The following is a 26,653-nucleotide window of genomic DNA, read 5'->3' as shown; positions in this document are numbered from 1 at the left end:
AATCAACCATGCAACACCACAGACATAATTAATTTTCAATCACGTTATAAACGCAAATGTGGTCTTCAAAGACGATACTTGAGCAAACATCAAACTTTACTGAAGGGTTCCAGCTTTTGGTATTTTTGTTTTAACACTCCTTAGGATTTGCCTCACTTTATTTCGTAATTAAAAAGAGAGTGCACCTTTAAACCCAAAAATAAAAGTCTTCTATATTTAACACTAATAACAAATGCACTCAGAAGAAGATGGACCTGGATGAGATTCATTATAGATGAAAAAAATGTCTGGATCCATTATCTTAATGTATATTAAAATAGTTAATCTGATTTCAAACCTTAAGTGTATGAAGTTAAATTCAATTTTGGACATTATACAGGATTAGACTATAACATTATCCAGTGTTCTGCCATGGATTGAAAAAGATTGGGCCGAATGGCCCAGTAGTCATGAAAATTAGGGGCCGTTTTCAAAAGTGAAGGGCCATGACCTTTCCAGGGGAAAAATGAAAGTGTTTTATTTACCCATTATATACATGGTGTAACATCCACATGACATCAGTATGCTCAAATATTGGACAGAACCATTTAACATTTAGAACAAAATTAAACATGGCACAAATGAGACACAATGTTATATGTTAATAAACAGTTTCACATGTCAATGTGTTGTATAACCCTCCCCACCCACGAACATTTTCCTCTGTTTTGCATTCCTCCAATGCACCAAGGCCTCATTGAAATTGAATTTGTTCATATCTCCCACCTCTAATTTCATGACAAGCAGGTCATCCACAACCTCTGGTGATAGCCTATTCCTCTGTGAGGCTTTTACTCTGTTTTGGGCACTAAAACCCCTTTCACAGTCTGCTGTGTGTACTGGCGCAGACAGAGCTAGTTCAGCAAGGGTCAGTAGGTTTGGGAATGTATCTTTATAATGTTTATTCAGAAGAAACCACAATAATTTACAATTTAGTAAAAAAAATATACTATCCCTTGCAATTGGATAGTTACACGTATACGGACCAATGAAAATCGTTGTTTTATCGAATGAACGCTGTGCTGTAAAACTTCTAAAAAAGAAATCAATTAAGTCAAAACGGCTCTTCGAAAATTCTATTAAGTCAAAACAGCTTTTCGAAAAACAGGCGGGTCTACAGGTATTTTGTTGCGCCATCCTGATTTTTTCTGCGCCAATGGCGCAAAGGCGTGTCCTTGGCAGAACACTGATTATCTGAGAAAAGTTCACTGTAAGACAGAAATATCGAATAGGAAGATTGTCTCCTTCTTGTCCTCTCTCCTAATATACTTTATAAGTCTTCTCTTGTAGGTTTTCAAGAGTGCTAAAACTCTTATTACATTCAGATCGTGTATAGATTGGGCTAATTGTGTGTTATATTGGTTTTGACATGAGATGGGCTGTTCAATTTCACATTTCCCGGAGTCCTTGTAATGCCATGTTATGGAGTATAAAGTGCATACTTTTCTCTCTTTGTTAGGATTAAGAACTATGACCCGAACCACTGGCAAACCTGCACAGAGGCGTGTAAGTCAGTGTCAGCACATAATACTTAAGGCCACTCCTCTTTTTACATTTTTTTTTGGCAGAAATGTAGACTGGGTGGTCGAAAAAAGAAAAATGGAACTGTTTAAAATGGTAGAGGTTTTTCTCATAAATAGTAATCATTTTGAATATTCTTTGATCATAGCCAATAAGTTTATGTTTGATAGATATTATTTTAAAGTTTAAATTATTATTTAAAGACATCATGTACCTGTTTTGCAAATAATGCAGAAAATTATAGTTATAAATTCATCATGACAGGCACATACCGCACACAGCCATAGAATCAAATTTCCCTATGTCCCCAATATGTCATAACCCTCAAATTTGACCTTTATTTAAAGATGATTTTCCCCTGTTGCAGGTTACCAGCAGGGATTACGCAGTTACGGAACTTGACAAGACTTGGACTCAATGATGTCTCATTGTCTTGGCTGCCAAAGGACATTGGAAGGTATGTTATATTACACCTTGCCATGTTGCACTGGCCCCAAATTAAGCTTAGGTCCCTTATAGCAGGATTAAGCTAAGCTCACTATTTTTGTTCTGGTAAAATGTCATTTGTGTTAAAAAAACAGTCATGCTTACATTAAGAAAAATTATCTTTATAAATGATAATCACAACTAACTAATATTTTATATTAAGGTAAGAATTTGGCTTAATGAAATGAGCTAATTTAAGTTCTAGTCCTAGTGACCACCCTTATTGTACTGGATAATCATGGACTTAAATTTGACCGATCGGGATCATGTTGATCCTCGGAGACTTAGCATGTTGTGTAGGACATGGATCACTCGAGGGTGGTCTGTGTTAGGTCAGTGACAGTTTGTAGTTGATCCGGGTTGGTCTGGTACTATCCGGGTTATCATCTGTATTGACACTGTGTTGGTCTGGGATGGTCAAGTCATTCCTGGCCGGTTTGTGGCACTGCCGTGGTGGTAATCCGTGTTAGCTTGATGTCCATCCCTTTGAAGTGCCTTGTTGGGTTCGGGCTGTTCTGATATTTTGAGACTTTCGAGGGACCATCGACTCAATTTCATTCAGGACAATCCCGGACCACCCCAGATCAATATATCTCTTAATTAAGGGTGTTCTGTTTTAATCTGGGGTGGTATGTGTTGGGTCTAGCTTTGGTGTGACTGTAGCTTGGGGAAATTAGGGCAAGGAATTAAATTTGAACATTTGGTTTCAATTGCGCTTTCCACATTACCCTTTTTGCTTGATGCGTTGCTGTCCCATATTGTCTTTTTATCCCTTGGCCTTTTTAAGGTGGTCTTGCTAAACCAACTGGTCTTAAATTTTTATTTTATATGCTTAAGAAGGTACAAATGTGCAAAGTATTTACAGTGATTTCTGAAAGAATGCTCTAAAAATGTATTCTTCAATTGTATTAAATAGTCATCAAATTTGGACAAGCTAGAATTCTTCCACAAGAGTGATCATCAAAAATTGTCAACAAGCCCGGCTATATAAAATGCAAAATAAGTAAGCCTGAAAAGCATTTAACGATTGCAGGTCTTGAGGCTTGTGCTTAATTGTGCACTGTTGAAATCTCAATCTTGATTTGCATTGAGATATATATGCTCAATAATGTATTGAAACTCATTATGGGAAGAAAGCATTTAATTGGAAATGTTTAAGAATTGATATTTTTCTGACTGAGCTTGGCGAAGGTCAGAGTATATAAGCCAGGAGGCATATTTAGTGCGAAAGGCTTATTATTATCATAAATATAAAGTGTATATACGTTTACAAGTTAACCATCAGTGCACTGTTATTAGATTGTATAAACATATGAACCATCTTGAAAACATTCCTAAAATTCTCATCAGGTAAATGGTGAAACAATAAGATCTTCCTATAAAATTACCCCCAAAAAATCCCATCTTTTTTTAGATTTTCAGAAGCAAGAGTGGTTAGTTACTGCTAGTAGTAATAAACCTGCTTGGATTTTTTAAACTGCTACCTCATTTACGGTTAAGTTAAGAACGTACGAACATGTAGGTTGTCTTGAGGAAGGCATATGCATTATCCTGAGAAATAAAATAGTATAATTTTCTTAACAGTGCTGTTCCTTTAATTAGGCCTAAAAAATCCAACATTTGGTTCAGGTAAACTGACCCTACCTACGAAATAGGCGCTGACCCTACCGTTTTTAGTCAGTTGGTAAATTCAAAAAAATAAAATAATAATTTAAGTGTGTATATAAAGCCCTATAAAAAAGAAGAAGAAAGCTTTCTTTCCCATAGTATCTGTTTTTGAAATGGATGTAACCTTGTCAAAACCACTTTATATTTTTTGGCCTTAGAACATTAACAAATGATAGAAGACTTTTAGTGATGAGCTGCAAAAACACCAGTTAACTTATTGAATGGTAGTCTGCCACTTCAACAGTTGTTAGCCTGTAACAATGCCTTACTCTTACTTTTGCACTTCATAGAACAAACTAGACTACAGTAGAGTATGTATTGATGTGTAGAAATCATAAATCGTATCAACACAAAACAACTGCCATCCCAGGGGACAAATCAGGAGTCTCCGTCTTAATTATGGTGTATTCCCAGTCTACAGGGTGCCCAGTTTTGTCTTGATCATGGAAGAAATTACTTTCTGTAATTAGTGTTAATATTTTTTGCACAGAAAACTGTTGGGCTGTATTTTGTAGTGCTTTGTTTAAGGCCATGCATAATAAATTGTTTGCTTTGGCTCGCCAGATATACTGAAAATGCCCCAAGTGAGTTTTCTTCCGTGATTTCTTTGCCTTAAATATTCTCAATACTATGGTAGTAGTGAGCATATCAATAACATCAAAAACAATGATCGAAATTATAGGTTTGCTGTTCTTTGGTTCAATACAAATCATAACTTAATTGCTAAAAAATACTGCAAACATTAATTTGGTAAGGATGGCCATAATATGTATATTGCTCTGATTTATATTCCTCTTATAAGAAAACCAGAAAATTTTCAGATCATGATATGTTCTTAAAAGTAATCAACCCAAAGTTATTGCATTATCAGGGTTTGTTTTTGTGTCTAACATGATTTAAGGTATCTGATGAACAAGTAAGCTTGTTACTTCATCAAATACTGTTGGCAATAATGTTCTTTCAAGGCCCCATAAGGATATGATTTGTCTGGGGATTCTCTGATTTCCAAGGATCTCCCCCCCCCCCCCCCCCCCCACCTCACCAAACAATATGAAAACCATTCAAAAGAGGTTCTTAAAGCTAGTTTTGCCTCTGGACATGCTGCTTTTACCTCATTGGAGGCCTGAAGCGGCCCGAAAACCTTCCCTTCATCGGACAGGTCAATCGCATCCCTGACAGAATTATTGGCCATAGGATTTCTTAATGTAAAAGGAATGTTAACATATTATTTCGCTGGTATTTAACAGAGGTTGAAAGAACTCTATTTAAAAAAGAAGGAAAGCCATTTGCTTCCTCGGAAAATGTTTAGAAATGTCTTAAACTGATCTTATTAAAATATGATTGAGCATGCAATTATAACATGAGCTATAGTTTGCAAGAACAAGGAGAAAAAAACAAGTCATTGGTAGCAGCAAGGTGTCTCATTTTCAGAACATCTGGTTTTTAAATTTTCTGCAACATCACTGATTGAGATTCATATAAATAGAAAGTTGATGAGCCTAAAAATGTATTGTGTTTGCACAAAACTCAGGCTGTTCATCTTGCAATTTCATTAAATATTTGTGATGATGTTTACAAGAATTTAGCAGGGGAAACAGTCAAGAATTGATAATATGAATTCTGAGAACAATTAGATGTGGTATTGTTAGAAATTTGAATTTGTTATGATGACTTTGAGGTCATTTTCCAAATATATTTTGGGTTATCATGCGTTATTTTGATGAACATTTATACAGAGAAGTTGTTTCACTGTTGTGTTATAGATTGTATACACACTGCTGTGTTATAGAGTGTATACACACTGCTGTGTTATAGAGTGTATACACACTGCTGTGTTATAGAGTGTATACACGTTGCTGTGTTATAGAGTGTATACATGTTGCTGTGTTATAGAGTGTATACACACTGCTGTGTTATAAAGTCTCCACACACTGTCGTGTTATAGAGTGTATACACACTGTCGTGTTATAGAGTGTATACACACTGTCGTGTTATAAAGTGTATACACACAGTTGTTTTATATACTGTTTTTATAATCTATACACACTTTTGTGTTATAGAATGTATAAATGCACACTGACACTGTTGTGTTATAGAGTTTACATTATATTGTGTTATAGAGAGTTTACATACTGTTGTGTTTATGTTATAGTGTATATACACACTGTTGTCTTTTATATTCCAGCCTCAGTAGCCTGGCCCACCTGGAGCTACGGGAAAACATGCTACGCCAGCTTCCAGCGTCCATGTCCTTCCTCGTGAAGCTGGAAAGTCTAGACCTGGGGAGCAACGAGATTGATGAACTGGTATGTAGAAACCCCTTAGACATGAAATGATACCTAGTAGCAGGGGTATATTGCTAAATGCATATCTTGGTGGGTCAGTCAGTTGATTGATCAACCATTTACTGTTTGATGTTCTAGTAAGGGGTCACAGTCTTGGTGACCTTTTGCACAATAAGCTCTTTTGATTTATAGCTGGAGTATGTTTACATGTATGGTCTTCAACTTTGATAGAGAGGTTGGTCATGATTTTGAGGTCAGTTGGTCAAAGGTCACAATCATGGTGACCTTGAACACAAAAAAATGTCCAATTGATAACTAGAGTTGGTGTGGGCCAAAGGTCCTCGAAGTTGGAGGAGCGATTGACCTGCAGATGAGGCTTTTGATTTTGAGGTTTACATGTCAAAGATCAAGCTCACATTGACCTTGAACCTGAAGATCTTGTCCAATCAATATGAAGAGAATACTTGGACCAACGGTTGTTTGACTTTGTCGGGTGGTTGTCATGACATGAAGTGTCCAATTGTAGATCCCTATTAATTTTTACTTCTACATATCACTGGTCAAGTTCACAAGATTGACCACAATCATGGTCATCTTCAAAGCAGGTATTTAAAAAACAACAACAATGATTATTAATAAGTCCAATGTTTTGCTCGAAAGTAATTGACCATTGCCATATTATTATAAACAAATTGGTTACCACTTTAAACCATTAAGCAGCTATGTGTATATTTGTATAATTTGCATTGCCTGTATTCTTAACCTTATACTATCAATTTTTAATAGCAAATTCACTGCTATCGCGAAAACACATACATGTTTTACTGGAAACATTTAGAACTGATCGAACCATAACTAAACATACTATCATTAAACTTGGAAGGGATGTCAGTCATGACCTTAAATTGCCCTACAGACAATTTATGCGGAATGAATAAGGTACTGCCATTTATATGGGGGCATACATGTTTTACAAACATACTGTGAAATCATTAATGTTCGTGGGACATTAATGTTCGTGGTTTTTGTGGGTGGGGTGATCCACGAAATATAATTATTTTATTCACCTATTTAATTGCCTTGTTATGACCATACTATGTTATGTACGTACATAGTATTTTCTTTAGTGAGGTCACTGTATACAGCGGTATACAGCGGTATACAGCGTAAATATCGAACTAACAGTATATCTTACTATTATTGTTTTGTTAATATATTATAATTGCCTTTAACAAATAACAAACTAAATCAATTCATTGTTTTTTTTTATGAACCAAATGACAGAAACAGGTGCTGTAACGTGTGCTATTCATGAAAATCACCAGGTTTACAAGATGCGCATTTTGAATGTCGGTACTCATTTTTTTTCAATCGATTACATTGATTGTTTACTCAAATATACGCACCTTCTCAGTGTTTTCACAGTTTACAAAATTCTTAATTAGTATTCAATGGCTTCGCTGATCAGGGTGCATCTTCTTTTATGACCTTAATTTTCAATTAAATTTATAATTGACATGGGTATATGCACTAATTGGCATGTTGTACCACTATTGCGAGTGTCATAAACCGTATGACGTAAAAGAGGGAAATCATGTGCCCCGAGCGCATGGAGATAATGCAGACGATTTAGGATGATCGCAGTTTCGGATTTTTTTTCAGGATAAAAAACCATGAATTTAAGTACCCACGAAAATATAAAATTTGGGAAAACCACGAAATTTCATGCCAACAAAAATAAATGATTTCACAGTAGCTTATTATACACAGTCCTAATGGTGATAGTATTCACTCACCAAGGTGGCTTGGGCAGAGCTTCTGCCACTATGAATGAAAACTGCAATACTAGAATGGACCGTAGAAAAACATGTTTGAAGTCCAGCCATCCTTCATGAAAGGTAAACTACTGTGAAAGTTCCAAAAAAGTCTATATTGCTTTGCACATGTCAGCCGGTCGGTATGTCGGTAGACCAAAGCTTGTCCAAGTGATAACTCAACAATTCCTGGACGTATGGTCATCAAACTTGACATGAAGGTTGGGCCTGACCAGTATATGACCCCTATTGAGTTAAGGGCTCATTGGGTCAAAGGTCAAGGTCACAGTGACCTTTAATGGTAAATAATTTTAAAGCTTGTCCTAGTGATAACTCAACAATGCCTAGACCTATGGTCATCAAACTTGATATGGAAGTTGGGCCTGACAAGTAGATGACCCTTATTGATTTTAGGAGTTATCGAGTCAAAGGTCAAGTTTACAGTGACCTTGAATGAGAAAATGTTTCAGAGATAACTCGACAATGCCTGCACCCATGGCTCCCAAACTTGATTTGATGTTGCGTCTGATCTGTAGATGACCCCTTATGAATTTAGGGGTCATGTGGTCAAAGGTCAAGGTCACAGTGACCTTGAACGAAAAAATCTTGTCTGTGTGATAACTTGTCAATGCCTGCATCCATGGCCCTCAAACTTGACATTTAGATTTTTTGTGACCAGCTGATGACTCTTATGGATTTTGAGGTCAAAGGTCATGGTCATAACACACTCTTTCCTCACACTTTGAATGGTCATAATCTTAAAACTCACTCAACGGCATCCAATGACAAACCAGCTGTCATTTCGGTCCATGCATATTTCATTCAATTGTCCATATAATCCTGACAACATGGCGCTCAGGGGGGCATAATGTTTGACAAACATGTCTTGTTTTTTATCTATTACATAATGGCTGCTGTATATTGGATTTGACATTTAAGGATGTTTTGTGTTTACAAAATAAATAGTACTTGTAAAATTGTGCCTTTCCCCATGCTTAGCCAAAAAATAATCTGGGCTTCTAACCACTAGTGCATACAATTAAAAACATTTGGCACACTGAAAACATTTTGAATGAGATAAGTTTATGTTCAGTGGCCTGTTTCAATCAAGATATTAGACATAAACTGAAAAAATTGTAGTTTCATATTTTCATTATTTTGCATATTTTGCCACATATTTAACACCAAAGCAAAGGAAATGAACACAATCAACATGCTGTATTGGTGACATTTGAGACTTTCGACGTTACGGGTAAAAATCCTTTATTAAAATGGGCCTCGGAGGTTATATTCTTTACCTAGGGTCACTTTGGAAAAATATGAGTTTCCTAGAAAGGAATTGTTGGTTTACATGGAGCTTAAAAACCTTTGACTGAAGTGGATTAGAAATGTTGCAAGCTATCATAATACATAATTATATATCAACGAATTTTCTCTTTATATCTTCTTATAATTACTGTCTGTTTTGTACTTTAATCTTCAACAGAGATTATTTTTGGCATCATCTTAGCCTTGAAATGCTCTCTCAGTTTCTATATTAACGCCAGGAAAGGCATTGCTAATTGGGTTGTTTCGTTCCACCAACCTGACAAGTGGGCGTGGGTGTATTCAAGTTCCGTGCAGTTCCACTTACCGGAATAAGGAACCACTCCGCTGATTTATCTCCGTTTACAGCAGATATTAAGTTAAAGGCATACTCACACATTTCTATTATAGTTGGTTGAACTATATAGTGTTCAAAATTATATGTTGTCCAATGGAGGATGTCAGTATTTTTTCTGTACATGTATTTAAGAAAATCAGCATCAACTTGCTATCATGATATTATTTTTATAGATGGATGATTATAACTTTAGACATTCATTATTTAATAGTAACAAGGAGGTGCACTTTAAGAGGAGTGGCTCTTCAGGTCTGGTTTCTTATGTCCTTGTATGATTTTTTTTTTAATGTCTTGTTGAACTCCCTGCCCTGCTGCACCACTGAAAATATTCTAATCGTCTTCTGGGGAGGGCCATTAAATGGGGGTCCTGTCTGACAGTACTTTAATACACTGGTGCATGTTAAAGAACAGGGGTAGCTCTAACCAGGGTGCACTTTGCTCCAAAAACATAATATGACTAATTTTCTTATCAGAGCACCTCCCATAATATTATGGGGCTTGCCCAAGTGGAGTGTGATAATAAATGAACTGAAAAACACAGACACTGCTCATAGTGGTGTTATCAATAGGTTCTATTGGTTTGACATTTAAAATAATCTTCGTGGTTTTCTTGAATGCAGTGATTGGTTTAGCAGTTGAACTGAAAGCTATTTATCCAAATGCAGACTTGGATAAAAAAATATTAATGTAAAGGCAAGCAAGGTCTATTTTTACTGTTTCTACCTCCTCATTTCTGCGGTCGTTCTTGTAAGCTTATCTGTCCATGCTTGATTTCATGTGCTTATTGTTTTGTGCATGATTTTGTCTCTTTCTTTTTTCCTTTCTGTGAAATGAGAGAAATGTACGGACCAGCAAATCTAGCAAAATGTATAGACCAGCAAATCTAGGAAACATTGAGTTTGACATCTCAGTTATTATGTGTTGTCTGGAGGTATTTGACTGTCAATGCGGTTTGTATGTACCGTATTTGGCCTATTATGTGAACAGGGTGCGTGTAAAATTGAACTTTCCAGCATGATTACTTCTATTATAAACAACTTTTGTTTTCACTATTTATCATAAGTGTTAGTAAAAAGTGTTGTTTATAATATTAGTTTTGAAAGAACTGTTCTACACTGAGGTAGTGGGTTACATGCAGATAGTGATCAGATGTGCTAGAATACCAATATTGGCTGCCATTTCAATGTTTATGGCAGAATATGCCATCCTTTTAGTTTTGAGTCTGGTTTAACACTGCTCAAGTCTCATGATTAGGCAAGTAGAAACAAAGCCCCCCATACTGCAGGTGTATAAGGGCATGTATGTCTTTAAGGACAAGTACTGTCCACACTGTACAAATATTAGGGCATGTACGTCTTTAAGGACAAGTACTGTCCTCACTGTACATGTATAAGGGCATGTACGTCTTTAAGGACAAGTACTGTCCTCACTGTACATGTATTAGGGCATGTACGTCTTTAAGGACGAGTACTGTCCACACTGCACATGTATTAGGGCATGTACGTCTTTAAGGACGAGTACTGTCCACACTGCACATGTATTAGGGCATGTACGTCTTTAAGGACGAGTACTGTCCTCACTGTACATGTATAAGGTCATGTACGTCTTTAAGGACAAGTACTGTCCACACTGTACGTGTATTAGAGCATGTACGTCTTTAAGGACAAGTACTGTCCACACTGTACGTGTTTTAGGGCATGTATGTCTTTTAAGGACAAGTGTACTTATGTCTAGAGACATCGCTTGAAAGACATTCTCCACTATCAAATTTGGCCATGCACTTAACGCCTTTTCATTAATGGTGGTCTTAAGTTGTAATTAATGCTTGTCTATCATCATTTGTGGTAACAGTTAGGTGATGCTTGTTTCCATGAAAAGAATTATTAGTGAGATATCTTTGCTTAATGTGTTTGATCTATATCACTATATCTACATTTTGTTAGTTTTTTTTTCTTTCGTTAAACATAAATAGAAAGTTTGTTGTGATAGACGATTGACATTAAATGATATTATATTCTTGTATGCTTTTGTATTAAAATGAAATTATTCATACGATTGTATGAGCTTTTAGCCTTTTATTCATACCAATATATAGGTCTGTTTTAACTGTTCCAAATTTGCTGTCAGTCCTTGTAACATTGAATATTATTGATTTTAAAAGGATACTTTCAAAATTGACCATGAAACCAAGGGGTGCCTGCCAGACTACAGTTAGTCCTTCTGTAAATTCAGGCAGTTACTGCAGTCTTGCAGGCACTTCTCAAAAATGCTCTATCAAATATTTCCCATCTCTGCATTACTTCAAACCAAAATGAATCCACCAGATCAAATAAAGAGCCCTGAGTCTTGTTGAAAATTGAATTTGTCGTCCTGTTGAAGCAATGCATATGCTCCAGGACTTGTGTGATACTCTGGCTCTCCGTCTCTCTGGGATCTTATCCTCTCAAGACAATCATGCTAATGCTTTTTAACAGAAGTGCCAATAGTTCCCGGTCAATTTTGTATGATAATATTTTCCACAACCATATTCTTTATGGGATACACTTTGATTTAGCTAAAAGTTCACAGTGTTCTCAATAAGATCAGGCTGCCTGCCAAAAGAAGGGTTCAAATGACAATTGGGCCAGTTCAAATGGCTATTTGACCTGTTCAAACATGAAAAAATAAGTGAACATTAAGTCTGAGCGGGTCAGTTACTTAACTATTTGAGAGAGTTCAACAGAAATTTATTGACAACCCAGAGTTCACGAGTTTTTTGGTTTATGCTTTTAAAAGGATTATAACTTCTTTATGCTCATGTTATGTTGCCTCTGTAATATTATTATAATGGTTTAAAGAACCATGCTAGACAAACCAAAGAATTTTTAGCTCGACTATTCGAAGAATAGGTGGGCTATACTACTCGCCCCAGCGTTGGCGTCGGCGTCCGGTTAAAGTTTTAGGGCAAGTTGGGATTTTCACTTATAAGTCCAATACCATTCATTCAATTGACTTAATACTTCACACAGATGTTCAGAGCTATCACATAATGAGGTTAGATTACTCCATATTATCTTTTATACAAATTATGGCCCCTGATTGACTATGGAACTTAGGTTAAAGTTTTAGGGCAGGTTGGGATATTGTTTAATAACTTCTATACCCTTCATTCAATTGACTTAATACTTCACACAATTGTTCAGGACCATCACCCAATGAGATTACATAACTCCATATCCTTAATACAAGTTATGGCCCCTGATTGACTTAGGTTAAAGTTTTAGGCAAGTTAATGGCAAGTTGGGATTTTAATAAAAAAAACTTCTATACCGTTCATTAAATGCATTTAATAAAATTCAAAATTATTTACGACCATCCTACAACAAGAAACATAACTCCTTTTTAAGCCTAAATACAAGTTATGGCCCTTGATTTTTTTATTTTTTTATTTCCTTTGAAAGGCATATTTGTATATTCTTAACCACATTTTCATAATGGGAAATCAAGTTATTTGATATTTTTTTTTTTTTTTTGTTTTGATTTTTTTTTAATTTCCTTTGAAAGGCATATTTGTATATTCTTAACCACATTTTCATAATGGGAAATCAAGTTATTTGAATGGCTTGCGTCATTGTTTGGGCGGGCTGGTGGGAGGGCAGCATCAAAGTCACCTTATGTATCAAATAATTTTAGTTAGGTTTGACATAAAGAGACCAAACTTGGTATTATTACATTGTTATTGTATTGTAAGTCAAAGCGGCGTAGTCGAGCGCGCTGTCTTCTGACGGCTCTTGTTATGTCAACTGTCAGGGGCTGCCCTCCCTCAGAAGCAAACTTATTATACCAACACAAACGAAGTTTGAGGGGGTATATAGGAGTGAGCTTGTCGGTCGGTCGGTCGGTCGGTCGGTCGGTCTGTCGGTTTTCATGGTTTCCGGACGATAACTCATGAAAGGCTAGACAGATTTGGTACACAGGTTTAACATCAGAAGATACAGGTCAAGTTCGATATTGGGGCTGGTGGGGCCATGGTCAAGGTCACTGTTGCTAAAAATAGAAAAACGGTTTCCGGACGATAACTCATGAAAGGCTTGACAGATTTGAAAATTTTTTGGTACACAGGTGTAACATCAGAAGATACAGGTCAAGTTTGATATTGGGGCTGGTGGGGTCAAGGTCAAGGTCACTGTTACTAAAAATAGAAAAACGGTTTCCGGACGGCAACTCATGAAAGGCTTGACAGATTTGAAAAAATTTTGGTACACAGGTGTAACATCAGAAGATACAGGTCAAGTTCGATATTGGGGCTGGTGGGGCCAAGGTCAAGGTCACTGTTACTAAAAATAGAAAAACGGTTTCCGGACGATAACTCAAGAAAGGCTTGACAGATTTGAAATTTTTTTGGTACACAGGTGTAACATCAGAAGATACAGGTCAAGTTCGATTTTGGGGCTGGTGGGGCCAAGGTCAAGGTCACTGTTACTAAAAAAGAAAAACAGTTTCCGGACGAAAACTCATGAAAGGGTAAACGGATTTGAACAATTTTTGGTACACAGGTGTAACATCAGAAGATACAGATCAAGTTCGATATTGGGGCTGGTGGGGTCAAGGTCACTGTTACTAAAAATAGATAAATGGTTTCCGGACCATAACTCATGAAAGGCTTGACAGATTTGAACATTTTTTGGTACACAGGTGTAACATCAGAAGATACAGGTCAAGTTCGATATTGGGGCTGGTGGGGCCAAGGTCATGGTCACTGTTACTAAAAATAGAAAAATGGTTTCTGCTTCATAACTTTAATTTGGCATGAGATATTGTGATGAAACTTGCTGTATAGGCAGCCTCTGTGAAGACAATGCTTGTGATTGAAAATGGGGCCAGTGGAGTAAAGGTTTTGTGCACTGTTACGAAAATAGAAAAACGGTTTCCGGACAAACAATACATGCATGATAAAAGAAGATGCAGTGTGCAGTAACCTTGGAGTTATGGCCTCTTTTCAAAGGAATGGTTTGCCATTCCTGTGTCCAGGCGGCATTTGGGGGTATTCGTCACTCTTGTGACAGCTCTAGTTTGGTTTGCTTAGAAAGAGGTTCTGGGCTCATTTTCCAGTCAGGGCACAACTCTCTCTTGTTAAATTTGTTTATAAGAAGGATTAGAATCAATTGTAACATTGTTAATTGAGTAATGGACTAGATACAAATCGTTTTGTGTGTCTAGTGGGGGTTGAACACATGACCCCCTCGCTACACAAGCTGATGCTCTAAGGCATGATCTCGATTGTTAGACAGTATTAGTGCTGCTATATTATATCAAATACCTGGTTACACTTTAGGATATTTTCTCATGTTGATCTATAACATGTCCTAAAGGCCTTGTACCCTCCCCCATAACCGTTGCAGCCCTTTTCCTCTGAAGATAGTCTAAAAGCCAAAAAGCCAAAGAACAATACTCAGGAAGTTTGCATGGTACCATGCTCTGACATCAGGGCAATAAACAGGGGATGCAAAGCTTAGGATTTATCAGCCAGACATCCCCAAAACCAGGCCTTTGAGCATGAAGAAGCGTATATTAACGATATTGTATAAATTGCAGGCCGAGTGTGTGGGCTCTCTACCAAGTCTTCAAGAACTCTGGCTGGACTGTAATGACCTTCAACAACTACCTCCTGTAAGTTATACATTCAGCATCATTCACTAGTGTTCTGGCTGTTGCCTCCTCCAATTCATACATGCCATATCCCCCGGCGGGGGGAAAAATCCCCCGGAATTTCAACCCATCCCCTGGTCCCCCGCCGGGGGATCCATATCCCCTGGAATTAAAAAAAATTGCTTAAGGTTGACAGTGGAAAGCATCAATTATATTATGAGTGTGAAATTCCATGAAGGACCATGATGACTAAGTCCAAAAATTATTGTAATTTGAGTGTATTTCTGTATTAATTATTATATTATAAATGCAGATATTGCTCAAGTTTTCCCCGCGTAAAAATCCCCTGGTGTAATATCAAAATCCCCTGGAATTCAGACCAAAATCCCCTGGGAAGCCTCCCAGAAATATGGCATGTATGCAATTGGATCACTGAACATTATATAATTCTCATTTAATCATTTAAAAGAGCTCTGACAACCAAAAATTCATTGAGCAGATTTCAAATGTCAAATTTCCATTTTGAACCAAAAACATCTGCTAAATTTCTATTTAGTATTAAAATAGTCATCAATTGTGTATTTTCACTTATTTAAAGGCATCAAATGAGGAAATTGAGTCCCGAAATTAAACCTGAAAGTAGGGTCGTCTTGTGAGGCTATAAGAAATTAAGAAATAATCAAGTCAGAATAAGGATTCTTCATCATGCGGTATTTGACTGACCTATTTATTGTCTGTTGTTGACATCCCAATAAAAGTGACAATAACACGACCATCGGATTAAGGCGACCATCTGCTTTGTTTCGCTTTGATGAACACTTGATGTCTTCTTTATAAGCAGATTGGCAAATGCTTGTTATCGGTCCAAACACTTTGTCGCATGATCACAGGAGACACATTTTGCTGACTAATTTGTAAATATTTAGAATATTGGTCATCAGGTTATTTTTTCTATGTTGGAAATAAAACTTCTTTTTATCTTACGATTAGGCTTTGCGTATATCATGCAGGCTAAATGGCAGGTTTCAAAACACATTTCATTAATCATTACATTAATTTATCCGCAATTATCGATGGTTCTTTATTTTGCCAAATGTAAGTCCCATCAACTGCAATCCAAACAAACACCTGTGAAAGTTGAACTTATTTACACATGTATTGATATGTGTCAGCTGCAGATCAAATGGTACACTTTGTGAGGCGGATGGCAATGTATTGTATATAAATCTGTCAGTCGAAAACCTTATGATCCCATTTTATAACCATGTTTTCGTCTAGGTTGGTTAGAAATTACCATATGATGAGAAAAATTATAATCATAGTTGTTGAGAACCTTCAAATTGTGGCCGAAATGTTTGAATTCACTACAAATATGAAGGGGCCTTTGGGTGTACAAAAATAAGTAATTGCAAAACAAATCCTGCCACCTTAACCGCGTTACCTTGTTCTTATTATTTATTTACCTCGACATAATTTAGAGAGCTCAAAGTTGACAAAAATCAGTGATTTTCTTCAAGCAAATCAACAAATTTAGTTGATAATTGACAGCTAAGCTTGAACATTATCACAGACTTGGAGAATTTAAAGTGCTTGATTTGCTTTAAAAATTTACCCAGTCTAATATACGAGTAAGACAAAAACACAAGATTTCAAGGGCAAAGTAAGGGGTTGTCTTATAAGCAGATCGCCTTAAAGGTGGGCAAATACGGTATGTGTGGCATTTCACACTAAACACTAAGAAAGCATTTATATTTGGTCTTCTAAACAATTAGTCCAGTTTGTCTGTGCCTGCTTGTTGACCTAATAATTTAGAAAACCTGAAATATTCACTAACTCTTAGTTAGGTGTGATACTGTTATAGTGCAACAGCACTTTTAAGGGCAAAAGATGCTAAGATTTTTTTTCTGCGTCTATCCCACTAAACCTGCTGTAAAAGCAACGTGTATGAAACTGCTTTGGTTAGGAAATGAATGTTTTAATCACGAACGTACTGTTTAAACAGAAAATAAAACGTTCTAATGGCCCAAAAAATGAGTATGGGAGAAAATTGTGACATTGCAATGACAAGTTCCACTCCATAATTCTTTCTCTCTTGGATAACGAGTAATTTCCTGTAAATTATTGAAACATGCTCAAGAGAGGTTTGTCATTTCAGCTTGACAAAGCCCACAGATTGTGGGTTTAATGTTTGTATTGCTGTGGCGGGGTTTTATTGCAATAAGTCTGCAAGAAAACAGATGACGTGATTGCTATGCAAATATTAGAAATTGTAGCTATTCATGATCTTATGCACTGATGAAACTCTGAAGGTTACATTTAAACTATGGCGCTGCATTGGTAACTTCTTTTTTCTAAAGATATTGGGTTAATATGATGTTATCCTGGCGCACTACCAGGTTGCAAACAAGAAGAGTGCCAATAGTATTCTGAAAAATAATGTTTACTATATATCTGTTAACTAGAGCACATTTGTATATATATCTGTACTTCATGGGGGGATTGGGTCGGTCGGGGTGGGGGTTCTTAAGCTGTTAGCTCTCAAGTGCTCCAAGAATATACTCTATAACAAGACACTGGTTTTTGGTGATAAAGGCCTAAAGCCCCTGACACAAGAATAAGGATGCACAATGTACAGCCGTGCTCTATTTCCCAGAATGAGAATGCTTTATTCAATGATCACAAATGACAAGATTATAAAAAGCAGCCACCAGATAACACTCTACACATCAGCTGTTATAATAGATTGACAATACGAAAATTGGGAGAGTGATCATTAGGAAGCACTTAGTACATTAAAAGTTTGAAAATAGCATTATTTGTTGGATTGAGCCTCTTCAGTCAGGTGATTAAATATTTGCCGAAAGTTGCGTGCCAAATCATTGCAAGAATCCATCTACCATGGAGTACAATATTTGTGTACAATACACTAACGTCAGCTGATTGTTAAAGTTAACAACATTAATTACGTCATTGTTGTTAACTTTCAAAATGGTACAGCTCTGGAAGTCTAATGTTTACTCTTGTGATCTGAAGTAATTCTATCAAAATTACAGACAGCTGTTTCAGCTGTACTTGTTTCTATTTAATTATGTAAGCATGTATGTGATCACATAAAAAAAATCATGTTTAAAAGTTAACAATGATGTCATTTATCGCGTTGTAAACTTTAACAAACTTCAGAACAATCCACCCATTGTGTTTATTATCTGTGTCTCCAGGAGCTCGGTAACCTGAAGAAGCTTACACAGCTTGATGTGTCCGAGAACGAACTCGAGTATCTGCCGGAGGAGATAGCTGGCCTGTCCAACCTCACGGACTTGTGTCTCTCCCAGAACAAGCTGGAGAGGCTCCCAGAGGGCATAGGTAACATTTGGGGCCTCATGTTTTATTCAGTATCTCCCATAAACAGACAGTGTTATTAATCAATCAATCAAATGTGTTGATAAATAGTTTGTAATGTTATATAGCATATAGAAGATGATTGATTGTTTAAGAGTAAATTTGCAATATATTTCACTGCGTGAGCACCAAAAGGTATATTTCATGAGTGTTGTAGTCATGAGTGAAATATTTCCTTCTGGTGTTCACTACATAAAGCAAAAATACTTTTCCGTGTAGGTTTAAAAAAAATACTATTCAACCAAAAATCTGGTAGTCTCAGACAACCAAATTAAGCGTCATACCATGAGTGATTTTTTTTTTGGTTAAAAAGATCATGACAAAACATCGTCATTGAATCACTGATATTTTCTTGACAATTGTCTTGATCTTTATTGATTCACATGGTCTTGATTTCAGGTCAGTTGAAGAAACTTGGCATCCTGAAGGTGGACTGTAATCAGTTGATCGAGCTCACTCCACAAATAGGATAGTAAGTACACTCAACGGTGCAGTTACCAGCTGTCCACTTGAATACTTAATGTTGTACCAATCACCATAGGAAACGCATTTTCTTAGTCAAGGAATGAAGTAAACATGATCAGCTTGCTTTGCGGTCTTATAACAGCTTCTGTATATATATATATATATATATATATATATATATCAGCAACTGCCTTTTAAATAGTATTTTAAAATGACTGCTAAAAAAAGGCCCAATCAGTCCTGTACAATGCTTAGGAATTTGAAAGATGACAACACGGCTTTGGGTCAATTTTACTATATATGGCAATTTTCATTTTTTTTCTATACAAAAATGATGTAAGAATGGACATAGAATGTAAAAGATGGTTTGAAGGCTTCTTTTTAAAAAAAACAGTGGTCAGAAATTGGCTCATATTGAGCATTATTTGATAAGCATATAGAGAGCTGAATTTTCTACCTTCTGTACCCTGTGCGTAGGAGTGAAAAAGGATGTTCAGTTAGCTGCTGAAATTATTTTTCAGCTATATATTTTTTTTGAAAATATCATCTTTAATATTTTCATTTGATGGTGAACTTTTTGGCTATGGAAATGGGAGTGGAATTATGCCCTTAATCAGTGGTCGAAATTAGCACAGCCCACAAGCCCTGCCCTGATAAAAGCTTGCCGGGCTTGCACAATTTCTAAATTTTATATAGCTGGTTGATGCCAAGAACTAGTGTCGGAATTCGGGTTTGTTCATCCAAAATCTAATATTGATTGCATAATTGGTAAAAAAAATATATATATCTAAAATTAATGTGATATGTAGGAAATGAAAACTGTCCGGTATCTTGTTACATTTGTTCCAAATTTATCTCTTTCAGCTGTGAAAGCCTAGAAGAGCTCATCTTAACAGAAAACCTACTCTCTGTACGTATTGGTATTTATGTGTGTTATAATCTATTAAAATTTGCGGTTATATAATACATTTTGCACTGTATTAAATGTCAGAATTTTGATGTAATCATCATTTCAGGGAATATATTGGTTTTATAAGAGTTTACTTTTTGCAGGATATTAACTAGAGAAAGTTTCGATTTTGACATTTTCAGAAATTAGGAATTTTGCATTGAATGCTTCCTGTTAAATAACAAGCAATACATTTTGAAGTATTTTGATTTCATTAAAAAGCCCAATGATTAAGTTTGAATGTCAGGCTGGATAAGTGGATAAACTTATTATGCTGATGTATTGAATTATAATGGAGTTAGAGATGAAAACAATTACCATTAAATAAGAAGAACCATAAAGCCTAGATTTGTAAAATGCTATTGATTATACTGTCTCTGGCAGTGCATAATGAGGATTTCTTCATTGACTTTGTAAAATGTAATATTCTGTATAAGAACGTAAATAATGATCTGCTTGGGTATCTAAGAATGTTTATAATGATCTGCTTGGGTTTCTAAGAACATTTATAATGATCTGCTTGGGTATCTAAGAACATTTATAATGATCTGCTTGGATTTCTAAGAACGTTTATAATGATCTGCTTGGGTATCTAAGAACGTAAATAATGATCTGCTTGGGTATCTAAGAACGTTTATAATGATCTGCTTGGGTATCTAAGAGCTTTTATAATGATCTGCTTGGTTTCTAAGAACATTTATAATGATCTGCTTGGGTATCTAAGAACGTTTATAATGATCTGCTTGGGTATCTAAGAATGTTTATAATGATCTGCTTGGGTATCTAAGAACGTAAATAATGATCTGCTTGGGTATTTAAGAACGTTTATAATGATCTGCTTGGGTATCTAAGAACGTTTATAATGATCTGCTTGGGTATCTAAGAACGTAAATAATGATCTGCTTGGGTATCTAAGAACGTAAATAATGATCTGCTTGGGTATCTAAGAACGTTTATAATGATCTGCTTGGGTATCTAAGAACGTAAATAATGATCTGCTTGGGTATCTAAGAACGTTTATAATGATCTGCTTGGGTATCTAAGAACATTTATAATGATCTGCTTGGGTATCTAAGAACTTTTATAAAGATCTGCTTAGGTATCTAAGAACGTTTATAATGATCTGCTTGGGTTTCTAAGAACGTTTATAATGATCTGCTTGGGTTTCTAAGAACATTTATAATGATCTGCTTGGGTTTCTAAGAACATTTATAATGATCTGCTTGTGTATCTAAGAATGTTTATAATGATCTGTTTGGGTATCTAAGAACATTTATAATGATCTGCTTGGGTATCTAAGAACTTTTATAAAGATCTGCTTGAGTATCTGAGAACTTTTATAAAGATCTGCTTGGGTATCTAAGAATGTTCTGCTTGGGTATCTGAGAATGTTCTGCTTGGGTATCTGAGAATGTTCTGCTTGGGTATCTGAGAATGTTCTGCTTGGGTATTTGAGAATGTTCTGCTTGGGTATCTGAGAATGTTCTGCTTGGGTATCTGAGAATGTTCTGCTTGGGTATTTGAGAATGTTCTGCTAGGGTATTTGAGAATGTTCTGCTTGGGTATCTGTGAATGTTTGTTATGATGTTGGTAACTGTTGCCCTTACATTGATAGCTTGTTACATGTGTATGCTTTGTTTCCCTTCAGGAGCTGCCCCACACAATCGGGGAGCTGCGGAAATTAACCAACTTCAATGTGGATAGAAACCGGCTCACAGAGATTCCCACAGATGTATGTTAACCATTCAGTATACTCCATATTAACTAAATATTTAATGTGGTGTACAACTGTTCATAGTGCAATGCTAACTTAGTAATATTGCACACCTTTGAAGGTCACAGTGACCTTGAACGCAAAAATATTGTCTGTGATAACTTGACAATGCCTGCACCCATGGCCCTCAAACCCTAAGGTCTTAATGTCAAAGGTCAAGGTCACAACTCATAGTTATTAAAATTTCTTCATATTTACATATTCCTTGCTCCTAAGAGGATACATGTTTATCTGCAAATATCAGCTATCATCTGAAAATGATTAAAAAGTACCTACTATCCTCACACTTTCATTGGTCATAATCTTAAAACTGCCCCAAAGGCATCCAATGACAAATCGGCTGTCATTTCAGTCCATGCAAATTTCATTCAATTGCACAAATATTCTTGACAACATGGGGCTCAGGGGAGGGGGGGCATAATGTTTGACAATCATCTCTTGTTATAACTAAAATTGAAATGAAGGGTCTTAAGTGTGACATTGCACTTTAATAAGTGAAATGTTTAAAGCTGACTAAACTTTAGCCTGTTAGCAGATTTAATGTTGGCAACAATTTTCTATTTGAAGTTGTTAAAATTGAGCTATATTATTTACCTTGGTGAACAAAGACCAAACTGCAACTGTCGGTTACTCATTTCAACTGAAATTTAGTTAACCCAAGTCTAAACTGATTCCATTTACAATGGCTTTACTATCGCTGTTCGCCAAAGTAAAGCATCTACTAGTGTTTGAAAATCGGACTCCATTTGCTATCGATAATCAAATCAAATCGGACCAAGCATTTGAAGAAGGTTTTATGAAATATATAAACAAATAAAAACAATTTGTGATTTTGGGAGAGTTTGTAAGTTTTTAAGCAAAAGTGTTTACATTCACCACATTTGTTTAAGAGAGTGACCTTCCATGTTAAAATGACTTTAAGGAGAATTTACCGGAAACAAATATTGACATTTACTGAACTTTTACCACAACAAAAAAATTGAGTTACTGGAAGTAACATTAGGGACATCGATTTTGGACAACCACTATTGATTGTCGCCGACAAAGCATTGTCAGCGACGATTTATCGATTGTACTCAATTATCGTTTCATCACTAGCATCTACTGTCACATTTTTAAATAATTATAAACAATATAGCTAATTTTAACTTTTGTAGATGTTTTATCATTGTTACAAACATTATGTTCGCATGACATGAAATAAGAATAAGAATAATTGTTATATGACCTTTTAATCCAGCTATAAGGCAATGCAATATATTCGAAGTGATGCTGTATGCTTAAAACTAGAAAATGTCATTGCATTGTTATTATTTTCCCCAGATTGGTCGATGTAAGAAACTCGACATCCTGTCAATGCGGGACAACCTCCTCCTCCGTCTGCCACAGGAACTTGGCTACCTGAAAGAGTTACATGTCCTTGATGTCTCCGGAAACAGGTAACTAGTCTGGTCTCTGGGTAATCCAGCTTTATCTCGAATGTATGTTGTAGTATTCGGACTAGCAGAGTTACAGATTAGGGTTAAAGTTTGGAATAAAATAATGTGTGTCATTTTCTATATAAAATCAAACATGATACTAAAATTGTTGTCAGTGCATGCCATTACAAAGATGATTTTACGACCATTGTGGGTACAACTGTTTTGACCTAATCAAAGATATGGTATAGAATCACTTCAATTTCTATGCAGTGATTTCCCTTGTCAAGCATTGTGTTTAATACAAAGGAAGGAAGCACTATGCAGTGTTTTTAATCAGTTAAGCTCTGCTTTTAGGATCAAGCCTATTGTGTATGTAAAATATACATTTGTGTTTGCACTTTAATGTGTCATTACATTTTAACAATCGCCATAACATTTTATTGAGTGAAGCTAAGGTGTACCTTACACATGAATATTTACACAAGGGCTTACAATACACTTGTACAGAATATCTATAGTTCTGGGCTAAGCTATTGGAATTCCTTACCTTCACTTCCCAAAGCAGGCAAAAATGGTCAAAACCAGGAAATGGCATTTCGATCAGCTTAAACAAGACAAATGCATTTAAAAGTCATAATGTAACTGAACTAGTATAATTAAATAGCTTCTTGACAAAAATGACACTTTTCGAATACTTTAAAACAAATCAGTTTGTTCTCTAAATTAATCTACATGTCCTGTAAGTATCTGAGAACCATGTGCAGCCATTTTTAGTTTGCGCTAAACTATAACAAATTAGTATAATGTAACCTACCATTCCAGACTGGAGTACCTTCCTATCACTGTCACCAACCTGAATCTGCGTGCCCTGTGGTTATCAGAGAACCAGGCCCAGCCCATGTTGAAGTTCCAGACAGACTTTGATGAGCGGACGGGCCAGAAGGTCCTCACCTGCTTCCTTCTGCCACAACAGGCCTTCCACACCGAGAGCATGGGTGGGTAACACTGTAGGACATGGAGTTTGTGTGTATATGATTGGGTGGGGCGGGCATATTAGGGGGGTGGGATGGGCCAGAAGGTCCTCACCTGCTTCCTTCTGCCTCTACAGGCCTTCCACACCGAGAGCATGGGTGGGTAACACTGTAGAACATGGCATTTGTGTGTGTGATGGGGTGGGGGCGTGCATATTATGGGGTGGGATGGGCTGGAAGGTCCTCACTTGTACCTCCTGCCACAACAGGCCTTTTACACTGAGAGCATGGGCGGGTATCACTGTAGGAGATGGTGTGTGAGGGTGGAGGTGGGGATCAGGGCAGACCAGATGGTGTGTTAATAATGGGGTATGGGTATAAGGGAGGGGAGTATTCTGTAGTTGATTGTGTGTATATGTTTTACTGGGGTGGGGAGGGATGTGGGGATAAATAATTTAAATATAGGCAGGGAGTTTTTCAAAATTCTATAACTCTTGTTCTAGTGTATGTCTCCAAGATATCAGCTTTGTTAAGAAGCATGAAAAGTTGGTAGGATTATGTTAAGATGCATTTTTTTCAACAAGTGCAGTCACAAATGAGAACAAAAATGCAGTCTCTTGCTGTAGTCATATTAATTTACAAAATGTATTATGAAAAGGCCAAATTGTTATTTGTATGGTTGTTAATCAGAAACCCCAGCCCAATTTTTCGAAAGTTCTGAAGCGTAACAGGATAAGTAGCTTATTTCATTAAGCCAAATTTCTCACTTAATGTTAGTTTTACTATAACAAAATTAGTTGATCTTGACTATTAAAAAGATTTTAGACCTAAAATAGTCCAAAAATTCTAAAGGATGTAAATATAACACAAACTATACCAAAACAAAAAGAATGAGCTCATCTTAATCCTGTTATAAGTGACTTAAGATGTTTCGAGAAAGGGGGTCAGTGCTTTATATCTTGTCATTAGTGTAAACACCTTGTAAATAAGAAATTGGTGTAATGTTTAACTCTCCAACCCCAAAATTCTGACAGTTGATGAGGTGGATACAATGGACCCTATTGTGCGGATGGAGCTTGCCAACAGGGCTCGATTTGGGGCAAGAGGGGCCCTTATTTTGGGAAAAGGGCCAGCGGGTATGTGGTGGAATGGCCCCGACTGGTTTTATGTAGCCCTGTTCTGATAACACTGCATTTAGCCCATATATGAGGATTAATATTCATGAGTTATAATTTTGTAGTCTTTGATTGAAGGATGCTAGACCACAGTTGGACATGTAGCTCTAAATACTGGGGAGTTTACGGTGAAACAGTTCAAATGCTACATGTAATTCTTGCGTTGATAGTGTTCTAAAGTTATGAACCCTATATTACAATCAACTATGTAATCGGAAATCAGAAGTTTTAACATTCGAACTGTTTCATTGATATTGATGGTAACGCATTTATGCACATGTATGATAAATGTATATGTTTGAAAGATAAGACTTCCAGACTAGGAGCAATAGTTTAAGCTGAGCCAACATAATGAAATTTTGAAATTGTTTTGCCAATATTTTAAAAGGCTTTTAAATTCACCATACATCATGCTAATGTCAGAGTAATAAATAAGTTATTTATTCTCTGTTATAAGGAAACAGTTTTCACCAAAGAGAACTATTGCTTCTAGTTTTACATTAATATTCTATATGTATTGTTGTGATGTTCCTTGTCCATTGTTGCAATAGAGTGATGTCCCTTGTCTGTTGTTGCAAAAGAGTGCTGTCCCTTGTCTGTTGTTGCAATAGAGTGATGTCCCTTGTCTGTTGTTGCAATAGAGCGATGTGCCTTGTCTGTTGTTGCAAAAGAGTGCTGTCCCTTGTCCATTGTTGCAATAGAGTGATGTGCCTTGTCTGTTGTTGCAATAGAGTGATGTGCCTTGTCTGTTGTTGCAAAAGAGTGATGTCCCTTGTCTGTTGTTGCAATAGAGTGATGTCCCTTGTCTGTTGTTGCAAAAGAGTGATGTCCCTTGTCTGTTGTTGCAAAAGAGTGCTGTCCCTTGTCTGTTGTTGCAAAAGAGTGATGTCCCTTGTCTGTTGTTGCAAAAGAGTGATGTCCCTTGTCTGTTGTTGCAAAAGAGTGATGTCCCTTGTCTGTTGTTGCAAAAGAGTGATGTCCCTTGTCTGTTGTTGCAAAAGAATGCTGTCCCTTGTCTGTTGTTGCAAAAGAGTGATGTCCCTTGTCTGTTGTTGCAAAAGAGTGCTGTCCCTTGTCTGTTGTTGCAAAAGAGTGATGTCCCTTGTCTGTTGTTGCAAAAGAGTGCTGTCCCTTGTCTGTTGTTGCAAAAGAGTGATGTCCCTTGTCTGTTGTTGCAAAAGAGTGATGTCCCTTGTCTGTTGTTGCAAAAGAGTGCTGTCCCTTGTCTGTTGTTGCAAAAGAGTGCTGTCCCTTGTCTGTTGTTGCAAAAGAGTGATGTCCCTTGTCTGTTGTTGCAAAAGAGTGCTGTCCCTTGTCTGTTGTTGCAAAAGAGTGATGTCCCTTGTCTGTTGTTGCAAAAGAGTGATGTCCCTTGTCAGTTGTTGCAAAAGAGTT

The 26,653-nt window shown here is 36.5% G+C and overlaps 1 protein-coding gene across 17 annotated transcripts in view; it reads left to right on the top strand.

The window, feature by feature from the left end:
• Window positions 1-26,653, top strand: part of LOC128205520 (protein scribble homolog) — an 82,860-nt gene that overhangs the window by 5,900 nt on the left and 50,307 nt on the right. For 16 of the 17 annotated variants that reach the window (XM_052907233.1, XM_052907248.1, XM_052907236.1 and 13 more), the window contains exons 4-13: window positions 1,928-2,017; window positions 5,900-6,020; window positions 15,051-15,125; window positions 18,323-18,467; window positions 18,903-18,975; window positions 19,833-19,878; window positions 21,566-21,649; window positions 23,015-23,130; window positions 23,935-24,107; window positions 25,118-25,219. In XM_052907233.1, the coding sequence (XP_052763193.1) occupies window positions 1,928-2,017; window positions 5,900-6,020; window positions 15,051-15,125; window positions 18,323-18,467; window positions 18,903-18,975; window positions 19,833-19,878; window positions 21,566-21,649; window positions 23,015-23,130; window positions 23,935-24,107; window positions 25,118-25,219 (1,025 nt within the window). The remainder of the gene's footprint in view (window positions 1-1,927; window positions 2,018-5,899; window positions 6,021-15,050; window positions 15,126-18,322; window positions 18,468-18,902; window positions 18,976-19,832; window positions 19,879-21,565; window positions 21,650-23,014; window positions 23,131-23,934; window positions 24,108-25,117; window positions 25,220-26,653) is intronic. The other variant, XM_052907237.1, reaches the window with a different exon arrangement.

This window comes from Mya arenaria, chromosome 10 (genome assembly GCF_026914265.1).
Source record: "Mya arenaria isolate MELC-2E11 chromosome 10, ASM2691426v1".
Lineage (NCBI taxonomy): Eukaryota > Metazoa > Mollusca > Bivalvia > Myida > Myidae > Mya > Mya arenaria.
Note: the sequence above shows the minus strand (reverse complement) of the source record. Positions and strands in the feature narration are given on the sequence as shown.